The sequence below is a fragment of the Hippoglossus hippoglossus genome, chromosome 16, assembly GCF_009819705.1.
Source record: "Hippoglossus hippoglossus isolate fHipHip1 chromosome 16, fHipHip1.pri, whole genome shotgun sequence".
In the NCBI taxonomy this organism is placed as follows: domain Eukaryota; kingdom Metazoa; phylum Chordata; class Actinopteri; order Pleuronectiformes; family Pleuronectidae; genus Hippoglossus; species Hippoglossus hippoglossus.
Genome location: NC_047166.1, coordinates 8,245,632 through 8,258,159, shown reverse-complemented (window position 1 = coordinate 8,258,159; position 12,528 = coordinate 8,245,632). Strand labels below are relative to the sequence as shown.

Here is a 12,528-nt window from a genome sequence, read left to right as displayed (position 1 = left end):
CGAGACAATCACACACGCCTCCATCCACTGTTTGATGGGTTTTTATTTGACTTATTATTTTACCCCTGGAAACCTGTTTGGATGTTGTGTTGACTTGCCTTGTGAAATATATTGAATTGTCCTCTTGTGCCCTGTTACTGTACTTTAATATTGGAAACACACTTGTTCATGATTAATAAAGCTTTATTCTGTATTTGAATATTCCTTGTACAAAAACATGGTAAAATATACTGTAAAAAATATGATCCAAGTAAAAAATCCAAGTAAAAAACAGTATTCATACTCCAAGTAAAAACAATATTCATACTCTCCACAGTTTAACATAATATGCTGACTAATAGTAAAATGATGTGTGGTAATCAGGAAAGGGAAATGTTATAAAAAGCATCTTGAGTCGCAGCATGGCGGCCATGTGGTTAATGTTCAGCTTTTAATGCACTATGAACAACAGAAAGTTGAAAGGAAGCACAGCCTTATACATGTAATGCATCATGGGAAATGTACAGGAACACGCTGTATTGCCCAAGACAGTGACGTAAAAGGACAGTGACGTAAAAGGACAGTGACGTTAAAGGACAGTGAGTCTGTAAACTCCTCAGGTTTATTAACATGACTATTGATGTGTGTCCGTCTCCCACTCAGATAGCGATGGAGTTGGAGGTGTCGGCAGACTCCGACCAAAAAGAGCTTCTCCTGCTGCTGACGACAGAATGGAATTTGGCGCTTTTCTTTATCTTGCAGCCCAGAGACCTCAGGATGTCCAGGAGCTGACGCCGGAACTTCACGCCCACAAAGGCGTACAGGATGGGATTGAGGCTGCAGTGGAGGTAACCCACGGAGGAGGTGATGGTCTTTGCTTTCTCCAGAGACGTCCTGACCCCGCAGGTATCGCTGCTGTTGGCGGAATGAAGTGTGTCCACCATGAGCGTGATGTTGTAGGGCGTCCAGCAGATAAAGAAAACCACCACCACGGCCACGATGACCTTGAAGGCCTTCTGCTTTTGGATGCCCTGGGAGCCGCTACGCAGCCGCCGCAGGATGCAGGAGTAGCAGAAGACTAGGACCGCTGAGGGAACCAGGAAGCCCACAGTGTGGTAGAGCAGGCGAGATGCCAGTCGCCAGTCGCCTACTGATTCAGAGTTAAACTTGTAGTAGTTGGGAACGCACTCTATTCTGTTTCGTCTGTCATCCTTCACAGCCTCCAAGAAGATCCAGTCAGGGATGGAGAGGAGCAAGGAGAAGTTCCACACAGCAAAGCAGCTGGCATGAACCACCCAAGGCTTTTTACGGGAGTACATCTGTGTGGCGTGAACGATGGACAGGTAGCGGTCCATACTGATGCAGGCCAGCAGAAAGATCCCACAGTAGAAGTTGAACTGAGGGAAAAGAAATCAGCCAATATCAATGTGTGTAGAATGTATGCTGCATACATTGCAGCTGAACCTCAACTTACCCTCCCCTTCCAAACATGAAAGAGAACCTGTGGTAGCCTTCAGTTGTCATAAAATCTCAAAAGGTGTTTAGTTTGTCCAGTTTGGGCTAATGTAAAAAACATGGCGGCCTCCGTAGAGAGGATGTAAATATAAAGTATTTAAATTTAAAGGGCCCATTCTAGGGTAAAGAAAACTACAATTTGTACAATTTAGATAAAACACACTTGAGAAAACATTACTAAGATTATTTTATATTCAATTTCTGCCAATAGATCAATTTCACCTAAATCTTACACACTGAACCTTTAAAAGCTTTTCCATAATACAGGTAGTTTTAGTGCATCTTTCCTGTTGCAAACCTCTTACCGTGAAAACAGCTCCAGTGATCTTACAGAGGGGAGTACCAAAGGTCCAGCCAGCAGGTTGAGCCGCCTCCACGGCCCAGAGGGGCAGCGTCACCAGCAGCAGGATGTCAGCCACACCCAGGTGGAGGATGAAGGTGTCTGTCACACTCCAGGTCTTCCTGCTCTGAACCAGAACCCCCAGCAGCACTCCATTTCCCAGGATGCCCACAACGAACGCCACAGAGTACAGAACTGGGATGAACACTGCCTCGAAGTTCCTGCCCTCGCTCAGGTCGCACACGTCGCCCCCCTCGCAACAGCTGCCGTTATTGTCGATGGAGTCGTTGTATAAATATTCTAAGCCATCAAACCAAGAGTTGTCTCCGTCCACTGATATTGTGCCACCTTTCTCTAGCAGCGAAGTCTGCAGAAAAAAAAGAAATTAGTTTGGTTTGAGCATTAGAGCTGTTAAGTCTGTTTCAACCACATGGTGGTGGTGTCTATCCATCTATCTATCTATCTCTCTATCTATCTATCTATCTATCTATCTATCTATCTATCTATCTATCTATCTATCTATCTATCTATCTACTATCTATCTATCTATCTCTCCACTCCATCCATCCATCCATCCATCCATCCATCCATCTATCTATCTAATACATATGCTAAAGAAGTTACATTAACTCTCACAGCAGTATTGCTTAAAAACTATCAAGCATATTTGTTATGTATGTACTTTAATTGTATGTAAGATTTCCACCTTGGATTTATTAGTATTATTTAACTTATTGCTTTTTTATTTTTTAATACATTTTATTTTTCACTTTTTTTTAATAAAAAAATATATAAATTATTCTCAAAGGTTAAATACATTTCTTTATTTGACCAACAATGCATAACATTAATTTAATTGATTTGTTGTGTGATCCACATTTTAGAAAATAAAATATGTAAATCTTAAATATTAGGCTGTATATTCTGAACAGGTTGTATGCTAATGACCTTTCAGGAGAATACAAAGGAAATGCATCACAGTAAGTCTGCTGGTGCATTAGTCCTCATCGCTTTCTGGAAAGAGAAGCGCATGACCAAATATAAACTACATCTATACAGAGTTTCTTAAGGAGTGATAGTATAATGATTAAAATAACCTCTGTTACCTGGTAATAGGGAAAATATTATGACCCTCAGCAGTCATCCTGTTTAAATTAGCTCTGTGCTGGCGGATGGGGAAGAGAAATTGATGCACATGTTCGAGAGGAAGTGTGTAAAAAGCCACATTTAGCAGCAGGATTTAGCAGGGAACTAAAATATGAGTCACAACATCATTAACATCTGTATTATTTTGTTAGAGTAAATGGTTGAAAAACAACCTCTGTCATTCTGTCACATCCTTCACAAATGTCGCAACTTTTAGTGAATGGGAGAGAAATGTATGTCACTGCTGATCTACAAACCACATCACAGTGTTCACAGGCTGTGGCCCCTCAATGTGAGTTACAAGTGTGAGAGCAAGCGGAAAAATGAGTGAACAAATATGAAATGGACAAAATGAAATACAACGAAATACAAGTGTGTTGCTCCGAAATTCAATTCATGTTCATCAGTAATTAGAGAATAAGGCAAAGATCACATATAAATGCAAACTGATGTGAGATGTGAATTAGATTCCTCAAATAATATAATATAATATAGGAGATATAATATCATAAATGTATATTAATTTAAATCTTCCTTCATTCATCTACATCCTGGTTACACATATTAAATAGATTATCTCATAAATAGGAAATAAATAAGCAATGAATTACCCAATCAAAATCCTCCTCTGACATTGTATTCTCATAGTGAGCAGGTGCACAAGGCTGTTCTGAGCTCAATGAACCAGCGTTGCCAATAGCGATATCTGTAGGGCCACACAGAGGAAGCACGCCCCCCCCCCCCCCCCCCCCCCCCCCCCCCCCCCCCCCCCCCCCCCCCCCCCACCCCCCCCCCCCCCCCCCCCCCCCCCCACCCCCCCCCCCCCCCCCCCCCCCCCCCCCCCCCCCCAAACCGCTTTTGTAATTCAGACCTATGTCTTAATATTTAAAATTACTTTGCAAATTAAAGTTAAAGTTATAAATTAAAGTTATATATATATATATATATAAACTTTAATTTATTCTATTCACAACAAACAAGAGAACTGGCTATAAAGATACTAAAGAGATAAAATGGCTTCTTCATAAATTGCGTTCATCATAAATGCTTTTTTGAGGTTTGGATTAAAAAAAAGTCGACGTTGCATCAACATAAGAGAGAGAGAAGTGAGAGAAGCCACACACACTTTCCAAAGAAACTGATGAGTAACATTTCTTTGAATTTACGCAGATCTAACCTAAAGACACTAGCTGAGTTCTGTTTAGCAGAACAGTGTTGCACTGTTGCCTCAGTGTAAGAAGGTGAGGACTCTCGCCTCAGTAATCATTATACAAACATACAGCAATCATGCTATAGACAAATGTAAAAAGGTTCAAAAGGCTTAACATAAGACCAATAACAGGAAGAAATTCAATCAATGATCCTGTAACTTCACCTGTAACAAGACAAACTGTAAAAGGGTTAAAACTGATCCATTGAACAGGGAAATGAGTTTCCATCACATTTATTGTCTGATGAGGAACAACACAGATTTACTGATTTATGAATGTAAAGCTTTTGTTTCATATCAACGACCATGTCATTTTGTTCCTCTCTGTGGTATTATGTTTGGATATCAGTTGTAATCTCTTCTCTCTACGATTATAATTGCAGTTTCCTTCTCCACAACCTCAAGATTTTATCACCCTTTATTTCTCAGTATTGTTCATGTGTGTGTGCACAGGCGGACCAGTATGCAAACACAACACCTGCCACAGCACAGTTCTGAGTCGATAGCATCTACCTTCCTGTTGTTTTCACACCTTGACAACTTAATATTTGCGGTGTGGAGGTTGAGGAAGTGCCAACATCTCATCACAATGTCAAATGTTGGAGTGTTTTTAACCCAGAACCCGATAGCAACATTTGCTGGAATACAAATGAGATAACACTAACCCACAGGAGCAGCGAGCATACCTGAGTTTTGTGTAGGACTCAAAACTGAAACCTTTAAAACGCCATGACATTCAGTTTGCAGCCATTTTGAGAAGGATTTTCATGAATTGAAAGAGGTAAAGGAGGGATGATAGGAAATATCGATCCCAGTAGCCTCGGATATGGAAGCTATGTTGTGTTTTGTCTCATTTAATTAGTATTTTTTCCTTACTATTCAAACAGCTGCAGAATTTAGAGCAAATGTGTGCTCTTGAGATTTTTCTGAGATTTTCACAGATTTGCACAGCCCTAAGCAGGAAAAACTATCTACCACATCCGTCTTGAATCTTCTCGCTAGGACTCTTAATAAATAACGACAAATTTAAAGTCTGTATGTTTTTCAGACAGTGTGTTAGATCACGATCATGTTTTCCATGTTTTTAAGTTCAACTGTGAAACCATGGCAATATGTTTCTAGAGGAACCGAAATTTCCACGTGCTAGTTTTGATTCCTGTACGGGTTGTGTTGTCACGTTGCTAAGTTGTCATATAATTTGTATGCAGCTATTTGCAATTAGTGTACTAATCCATGAGAACACAAAATGATTTTCTGAGGATTTTTCATGATTGTAAAATATCTGAACACCTTGAGATAATGATCCTGTCACGGTTGTTTGAGCGCAGCAGAGATTATTCATACCTTCTGCACTTTTTTTTTTTTTTTTTTTCGACTGAAGTGGTTGGCATTACCACAAAGAGGCCACTCACTTCAAACCTGAGCACATCAGAGGCCATATGGACGTCTGGTTGTCAGAAGCCTTTAGGAATGAATAAAAGGAAAAGAGGATAGGGCTCAAATCACCAATTACCAGCCTCACAAAACATCTCTGGGCCTGGAAAAAATGTATGAGCCCTGATTGCCGGAGCGTTACAGGCACCGGTGTAATTCTGGCTTTTTGCTCTTGCTCATGCCCATGATAATCCTGATTGTCTCCCTCACTGGTCTTAGAAGATGCTTCTTCCAGCACGAGGGTTGTGGACATTTGAAAATAGACAAGATAGAGGAGTCTCTGTGTCAGGGATGGTGGGAGATGTAGTGCTTCACATGCACTCAACCTTTTGGCAGTAAGATTAAATAAGCTGTTTACGCTTATTCAGTCTTACTCTATTTTGTATTCTTGAATTTAGGGAAATTCTCTCTTTTTACATATATTTTCTGGGAAAATACCGTCATAAATCTTTTGAGAAGACTTAAAGACTGAAAAAAAACTTTCCCCCATTGGCTGTTAACCTTCAAGAGACTCACCAAAAAAGAAAAGAAAAAGAGGCAGAACCCACAGCTGCAGCCCCTCTGTGGATTTCCTGCGTAACATTTTGCAGCCGTAGCTGTTATAAACTATATTTCATTTTAGCATTATGTCATGTGCAGTTAAGCAAAAACAGCAATCAGCAAAAATAGTCATTTCACAGGTAAACACCCACGTGGAAGAGATGTGCAACTGAAAGGTTGCTTCTTTCACTCTGGATGTGAGTGATGCACAAAATGTGCCCACTTAACATGAATAAATTAACAGATTAATTGTAATTTAACTTTAGCATCTAACATATTGGAGTCCCTCATACACTGTTAAAATGTTGGAGAAAAAAAATTCATATTGAAATTCATTCAAAAAACTAATTTAACACATGGACAACGAGGGGAAGTGAGAGTTTTGGTCTGTGTCTGGGCGACTGAGTTGGAAAGACTGTAGATATCACGTGTTTAGTTCATGAAACTGGACGTGGAAAGCAGAAAACTGTTAACAAATGTTTTTTCAAAGATTCGTTACATTTAGCACACGGCCAACAACACCAGAAACTGCTTGTTTGCTTGAAATGTGGTTTTTAGCAGTGTTACTCTTCACCTGCAGTGTCATCACACTCGATTGGTGCAGTAGCTCCACCTGTTGGTTATATGAGTTCCCAGAGGGGTGCTTTGAATAAAAGACCTCTGTGTCCGTGTGGTTTAAATTTATATTTGACACAAACATTTGAAAATGTGTCAAAGGGGATTCGAAAAGTTCCTGACACTGTCGCAATAGATGTCACACACCATGTCCCTGCGTTTCTATCTTTCTTCTCCTCCAGACAAAAGGCAGTGTGAAGTTTGAGGGAGCTGCAGGAAGAGCCTCCTGTTGGCTCTGGTTACAAGGAAGGGATGAGCTGAAGGGCAGGAGGAGAGAGTGCTGTGGTTCAGGGTCCAAACACTCGAGGAAGGTCGGGCACCACCTTGAATACCTCTTCCTTGGCTAAAGCTTCAGCCAGGTTAACCAAGACTAGACTAGTTTGGAGGGCATATGTCTACCTTGTGATTTGGCACTATGCAAATAAAATTGATATTTAATAAAAATAAATTAATAAACTCAAAAGCTTGCTCTTGAAGTCAGAGAGTTGTCTTCAGTCCCTCATGCTGCAGCGTAATGATACACCAACTGCTGTGTTATCAGCTACCAGCAGGAAAACAAGCTGGCACGGTCTTATATACCCAGAGATACAAGTTCCTCCTAGTTCCCAGCTTACCATCTATTTTTATGATCATCATTTCATAATCTTTTAATTTGTCTTGTCTTCACTCTTTTCTTTTCTGTAACATTTTTATCTGTGCTCAAATGATTGTTTCTTATTGTTTGCTTTTTAACTGTTTCCTGTTATTTGCCCTCTATTTTTGACCTTGTAACCGTGTCTTAAAAGGTGCTATATAAATAAAGTGTATCATTATTATTATTATTATTATTATTATTAATCATCAGATCAATTTCTGATCTGTGTGTATGTGGCACAGTGTTGTAGTATATGGGAGGTTAGACAATGTTATTTAGAGGAAAATAAAATGTGTATTTATGTTGGATTGATAGTCTTTCTCACTCAATCAAACGATCACATTTTATTTTTATAGCCCATATTCACAAATCCCACTATCTGTATCTATATATTTCATTATAACACAAAGTGTGTGTCTCTGACAGATGCAGGAAAACATCTGCTCAACTTTCCATTATCATTTCTGTTGCGACCTGTACTTCCACTAGAGGGCGGTGTTATTTGACCCCGCCACAGGTTTGCTTCCTCTGAGTAAAACCCGGAAAAGGAGCCACGAACTTCGGCGCAGTGACGGCAGTGTTTACAAAAAGACCTGTGGAGCTCGTGAGTGTTTCACTGGACCTGGAACTAATTTGTATTCATCTTTGGTGAGATAAACAAACAAGCGAAGCCTCCACGTGTAACACCGAGAAGTTCTGAGTCAGTATTCGTCGGTTCGGGCTGTTCTCAAAAACGAAAGTAAAGTGTCGAGGACGGGCAGAATGGACGAGGAGCCTTTACCCATGACGGAGGAGCTGACCTGCCCCGTGTGCAAGGACATCTTCCGGGACCCAGTCCTGCTGCCCTGCAGCCACAGCTTCTGCCGGGAGTGTCTGCAGGGGTGTCTGCAGGTGAAACTCTTGTGTCCGCTGTGCCGCAAGGAGTGGACGGAGGGACAGGCCATCTCCAACCGGGATCTCGGCAAAGCCTGCGAGGTCTTCCAGCGAGAGGCCGGCTGGCTGCGGAGCCAGCAGCGGCCCGGAGAGGACATCTGCGGATCCACCTGAAGCCGCTGGAGCTGTACTGCGAGAAGGACGAGGAGCCGCTGTGCGTGGGCTGCTTCTCCCAGCACAACACGCACAGGCTGTGGTCGCTGAAAGAGGGAGCTCCGCTGTGTAAGGTACAGCGCCCCCTGCAGGTTTCAGCCAGGGATGTGGAGCAGCAGATTGGCAGCAAACTAAAATTATATTCTTTAGTCCTGTTTCTCTTCAGTAGTTCATTAGAGGACGATGTATAATTCCCTGATGTCTCGCCTAACACATGTTCTATTGTAATATTTTGCTTTTTGTCTTTTAATCCTAATACAATAAAGGGAAGGTTCACCGAAAAATGAGAATTCACTCATTATTTACTGACTGAAATATCTTACTGCTCTTTCCCTTTGGTTAATTAACACTCTGCTCTCCGACTCCTACAGAAGGAGCTCAGTTTCAGAGTGGACATCTTTAAAAAGAAAGTGGATTCGCACAGGAAGATGAAACTCCTTCTCAACAACACAGTGGAGCACATCAAGGTAAAGTTTCTGTTATGATGGTGTTGACGTCATAAGATTCAAGGTCTTTATTGTTACACAGGTTCTACAAGAACAATCGTGTGAAAAGGAATCCCCATTAAAAAGACAAAGTTAAGTAGCAAAAGTAAATGCTTAAAAGACAAAACATCAAGATGAAGTAATAGAATACAATGTGTTTTTACAAAATAAATATATAACAATAAACTAATCATACTTAGTACAAAGACTTAATAAGAAAATATATATATATTAAAAAAAATACAGTGAAAGGCTGAATACGACTACTAATACTTCTACTACCTAAATATTGCTCGGTAATGGTAGTGCACTTTTTGTGTGTGTGTGCTCATTTTTGTTACTTTTAGATATTTTCCAGTATTAACACTGACCCTGGAACATTAGACCTCATGGGGACCAAATCCCTAATGATGCAAGATGTCATCACTGAGGGCCTGGTTAAGGTTTGGAGAGAGATGTGGATTGTAGTTAGGTTACGGTTACAGTTTGGCATGAATTGGTCATGGTTTAGGTTAGGGATGAGGTTTTGATTAGACCGTCCACAATGAATGGAAATCAATGCAAAGTCATAATATGGTTATCTGGGTAAACTCCACCACAGCTGATCTGTACCTGGAATCTAGGACGAACGAGTTCTCAATGACTCAGACATTACAAATCAACTGCACAGTTATTCATGTAAACCCTCTCCTCTGGCTTAATGCAGTATCAAGCTGGGCAGGCGGAGAAACACATCAAGGCAGAGTTTGAGAGGCTGTACGAAGCACTTCGCACGGAGGAAGCTCGGCGTCTTCAAGCCCTCGCTACTGAGGAGGAGCAGAAGATTGCTGCCATAGAGGAGCTGATTGTCAAGACAAACTACGAAGTCGTCGCTCTGAAAAAGCTCATCGATACTTTGAAGACGGAAATGGGCAACGAGGATCTTAACCTCCTGCAGGTAAAAGACTCCATAGTCATGAGACCTTTGTTTTGTCTGTGATCTTGTAGTGTTTTACAGAGATTTAAAAATTGTGTTACTTATCTCAGTCACTCTCTTTTTTTGTGTTTTAGAATTTCAAGAATTTGAAGATAAAGTAAGTAACTGCCAAACAGACTGTTGTAATCATATACACTGTGCTTTATCCAGGTTTCCACTGCTCTTTGTCTGCGTACAAATGTCCCTTGTTAACTTCACATATTGCTCTAGAGCCCAGTGGCCTCATGAAGACCCTTGCATCCCTGATGACTCTCTTTTGAACATGGGCAATCATGTTGGTGATTTGAGCTTCAAAATCTGGAAGAATCTGCAAACCCATGTCAAATACTGTGAGTACTTTCTCTGGGTGACCCGCGGTATTCTCATTGCCTTTGCGTATATGTTACTGTGCTCCAACACTGCAGTAAACAGTTGTCAGTATGAAAAATTATGCAAAAAGCCAAGAAACCAATCCTGTGAACATTCGGGTGGGGTTGTTAGCTGGGGTCACCCAAGTTCTTTACATGTGCACTGGAGGTGAGTGCAGATGGGGGAGACAGGGAGCAGGGGCAAGGTTATAGCATATTCACTAAATGAGGACGGAAAGTGTATCTACATCTTAGCTATTTTAAGGCCGTGAGGGGAATTTTTAAGGACAATCTTTTGAATATGTAATGTTGAGGAACAAAGAAGAGTTTTAAGGCGTGTAAGAAGCTGCTTGAGTTGGACTCAAAGAGGCAATATGACTAATACTGCATCTCTTCCTGTGTGTGCAGATCCAGTGGTGCTGAACCCAAACACAGCTTCTCCATGGCTGTCCGTGAGCGCTGACCTGACCAGTGTGAAGGAAAGCTCAGAGCGGCTGACCGTCCCGGAAAACCCGGAGCGCTTCGACCCCTGTATCTTTGTCCTGGGAGCTGAAGGTTACACCTCCGGGAAACACAGATGGGATGTTGTCGTTGGTGACAGCGCGAAATGGATTGTGGGAGTATGCAAAGAGTCGGTGGTCCGCAAAAAGAAGTTCACGGTGTCTACGAGCCGCGGTGTGTGGTCCATAGGCCTCAGCAAAGGGGTGTACAATGCCCTCACACCTGAGCGTACAGAACTGCAGGTGCAGCAGCGTCCAAACAGGATTCGCATCAAGCTAAACATAGATAAGGGGGATGTGTCATTTTGGGATGGGGAAACAGAACAGCATCTCATCAGTTTTACACACAATTTTAACGAGAAGATTTTTCCCATTTTTGGCCCAGGGCTCCATAGTGAACCTATGACTCTGGTTCAAGGAAAAATGGCCGTGCACACTTCATAATGGGCTATGATACGGCAGAGGGGTGAATTGTTTCACTTTAACCTGTAGAACAGAAAATCAGATATTGAAAAAAAAAACTTATTAGAAAGTGTAATGTGCACTAATATTTAATTAATAGATAGAGAGCTTGAGCGATATAAAAAGTGATGGCGGAAGCTGCTGATCAATACTGATACCAGCTCTCAATATCAACAAATATTTGTGAAATTAACTATTTAAATGGCTTGCTTCCATAGCTACGCTTGTCTTTGATTAGTAAGCACTCTAAGATTAGACACATACTCGAGGGGACATTATAGTGGTAGTTATTTATCTATGCATACATTTGATTTTAATTCTTGTCTTTATGCCCTGGAATATGTGCTTTTACTCATCGCTCTCCTACCTTTTTATGCTTTTGTTGATTAGCCTCAAATATTGTGATAATCTTTGGGCTTGTTGGTTTTTCGATAATCATATTGAGTCGCTGTTCATCACTCACCACAGCCTGGCCAGGGAGTAGTCACGTCCTAGACAGTACTGAAGGATGATAAACTACTTCGACTGCTCTGAATCTGCACGTGCAGAAAACTGAATATTGACACTTGTTCAATAAAATATGATTCAAATCAAATGTAATTTGTTTCATGAATTACAAACAATAAAACAATTGTTGAAAATGTAAGCTAAGGAAATGCAGCACTTGGTGCACATCAGTATTCACCACATGGGATTAACTTGTCATTGGTGCTTCCTCATTTCAAATTCGTGAGATTTGTGCCAGTGTTTCCTCATTTAAGATAGATAAGTTAAGATGCACTTTATTGATCCCACAAAGGAGAAATGTACTTGTTATAGCAGCAGATAGTCAAAATAAAGTAGACAAGAGAACATGTGAATGTATAAAATATGCAATTAAATAGAAGATTTAAAATAGAATCAAATAGAAATACAGAGAATATGTTCATATTAAACACCTTTCACCACAGACAGAAATAGTATGGGTAGAGAAAAGCCTTTAGTGGATCATGAAGGACATTATTTACAACTGTCACAGTTTGTTTTGTTTTATATTATGCACTTTGTATTATATATTGTGTGTATGAATGTGATGTCATGTGTGTATGAATGAAAGAAATGATCATCACTGCACTGATGAAACAAACATAAGAAGAAGTTGCCAGGTACTTTGAGAGAATCGTATTTTGATAAATTTCACCACTTTATACTTGTTTCATGTTTTTGGATCGACTGTGTGTGTGTGTGTGTGTGCGTGTGTGTGTGTGTGCGTGTGTGTG

At 40.8% G+C, this 12,528-nt stretch overlaps 2 protein-coding genes across 3 annotated transcripts; one reads left to right on the top strand and one right to left on the bottom strand.

Annotated features, from left to right (window-relative positions):
- Window positions 1–102: 102 nt before the first annotated feature.
- cxcr3.1 (chemokine (C-X-C motif) receptor 3, tandem duplicate 1) lies at window positions 103–7,058 on the bottom strand. Of its 2 annotated transcripts, none has more exons than XM_034610697.1 (3): window positions 6,739–7,058; window positions 1,800–2,201; window positions 103–1,376 (listed from the first exon to the last, which is right to left on the bottom strand). In XM_034610697.1, the coding sequence occupies exons 1-3, from the start codon at window positions 6,862–6,864 to the stop codon at window positions 639–641; spliced, it is 1,266 nt and encodes a 421-aa protein (XP_034466588.1). In that variant the 5' UTR covers window positions 6,865–7,058; the 3' UTR covers window positions 103–638. The 2 variants fall into 2 exon arrangements, with proteins under 2 accessions (XP_034466588.1, XP_034466589.1); XM_034610698.1 differs by lacking the exon at window positions 6,739–7,058 and adding an exon at window positions 3,592–3,673.
- An 895-nt stretch (window positions 7,059–7,953) lies between these two features.
- Window positions 7,954–11,860, top strand: trim35-28 (tripartite motif containing 35-28). Its single transcript, XM_034611822.1, is given in 7 exon segments — window positions 7,954–8,446; window positions 8,449–8,573; window positions 8,871–8,966; window positions 9,691–9,921; window positions 10,035–10,057; window positions 10,171–10,289; window positions 10,716–11,860. Coding segments are annotated over 7 exon segments (1,401 nt in total). The 5' UTR covers window positions 7,954–8,175; the 3' UTR covers window positions 11,252–11,860.
- The last annotated feature ends 668 nt before the right edge of the window (window positions 11,861–12,528 follow it).

Coding starts and splice junctions, on each gene's coding strand:
- cxcr3.1 (XM_034610697.1), bottom strand. CDS start 6,864: ATGTTTGTGTCAAATATAAATTTAAACCACACGGACACAGAGGTCTTT. Junction 2,202..6,738: donor CGAGTGTGATGACACTGCAG/GTGAAGAGTAAC, acceptor TTTTTTCTGCAG/ACTTCGCTGCTAGAGAAAGG. Junction 1,377..1,799: donor TCACTGGAGCTGTTTTCACG/GTAAGAGGTTTG, acceptor CTTTTCCCTCAG/TTCAACTTCTACTGTGGGAT.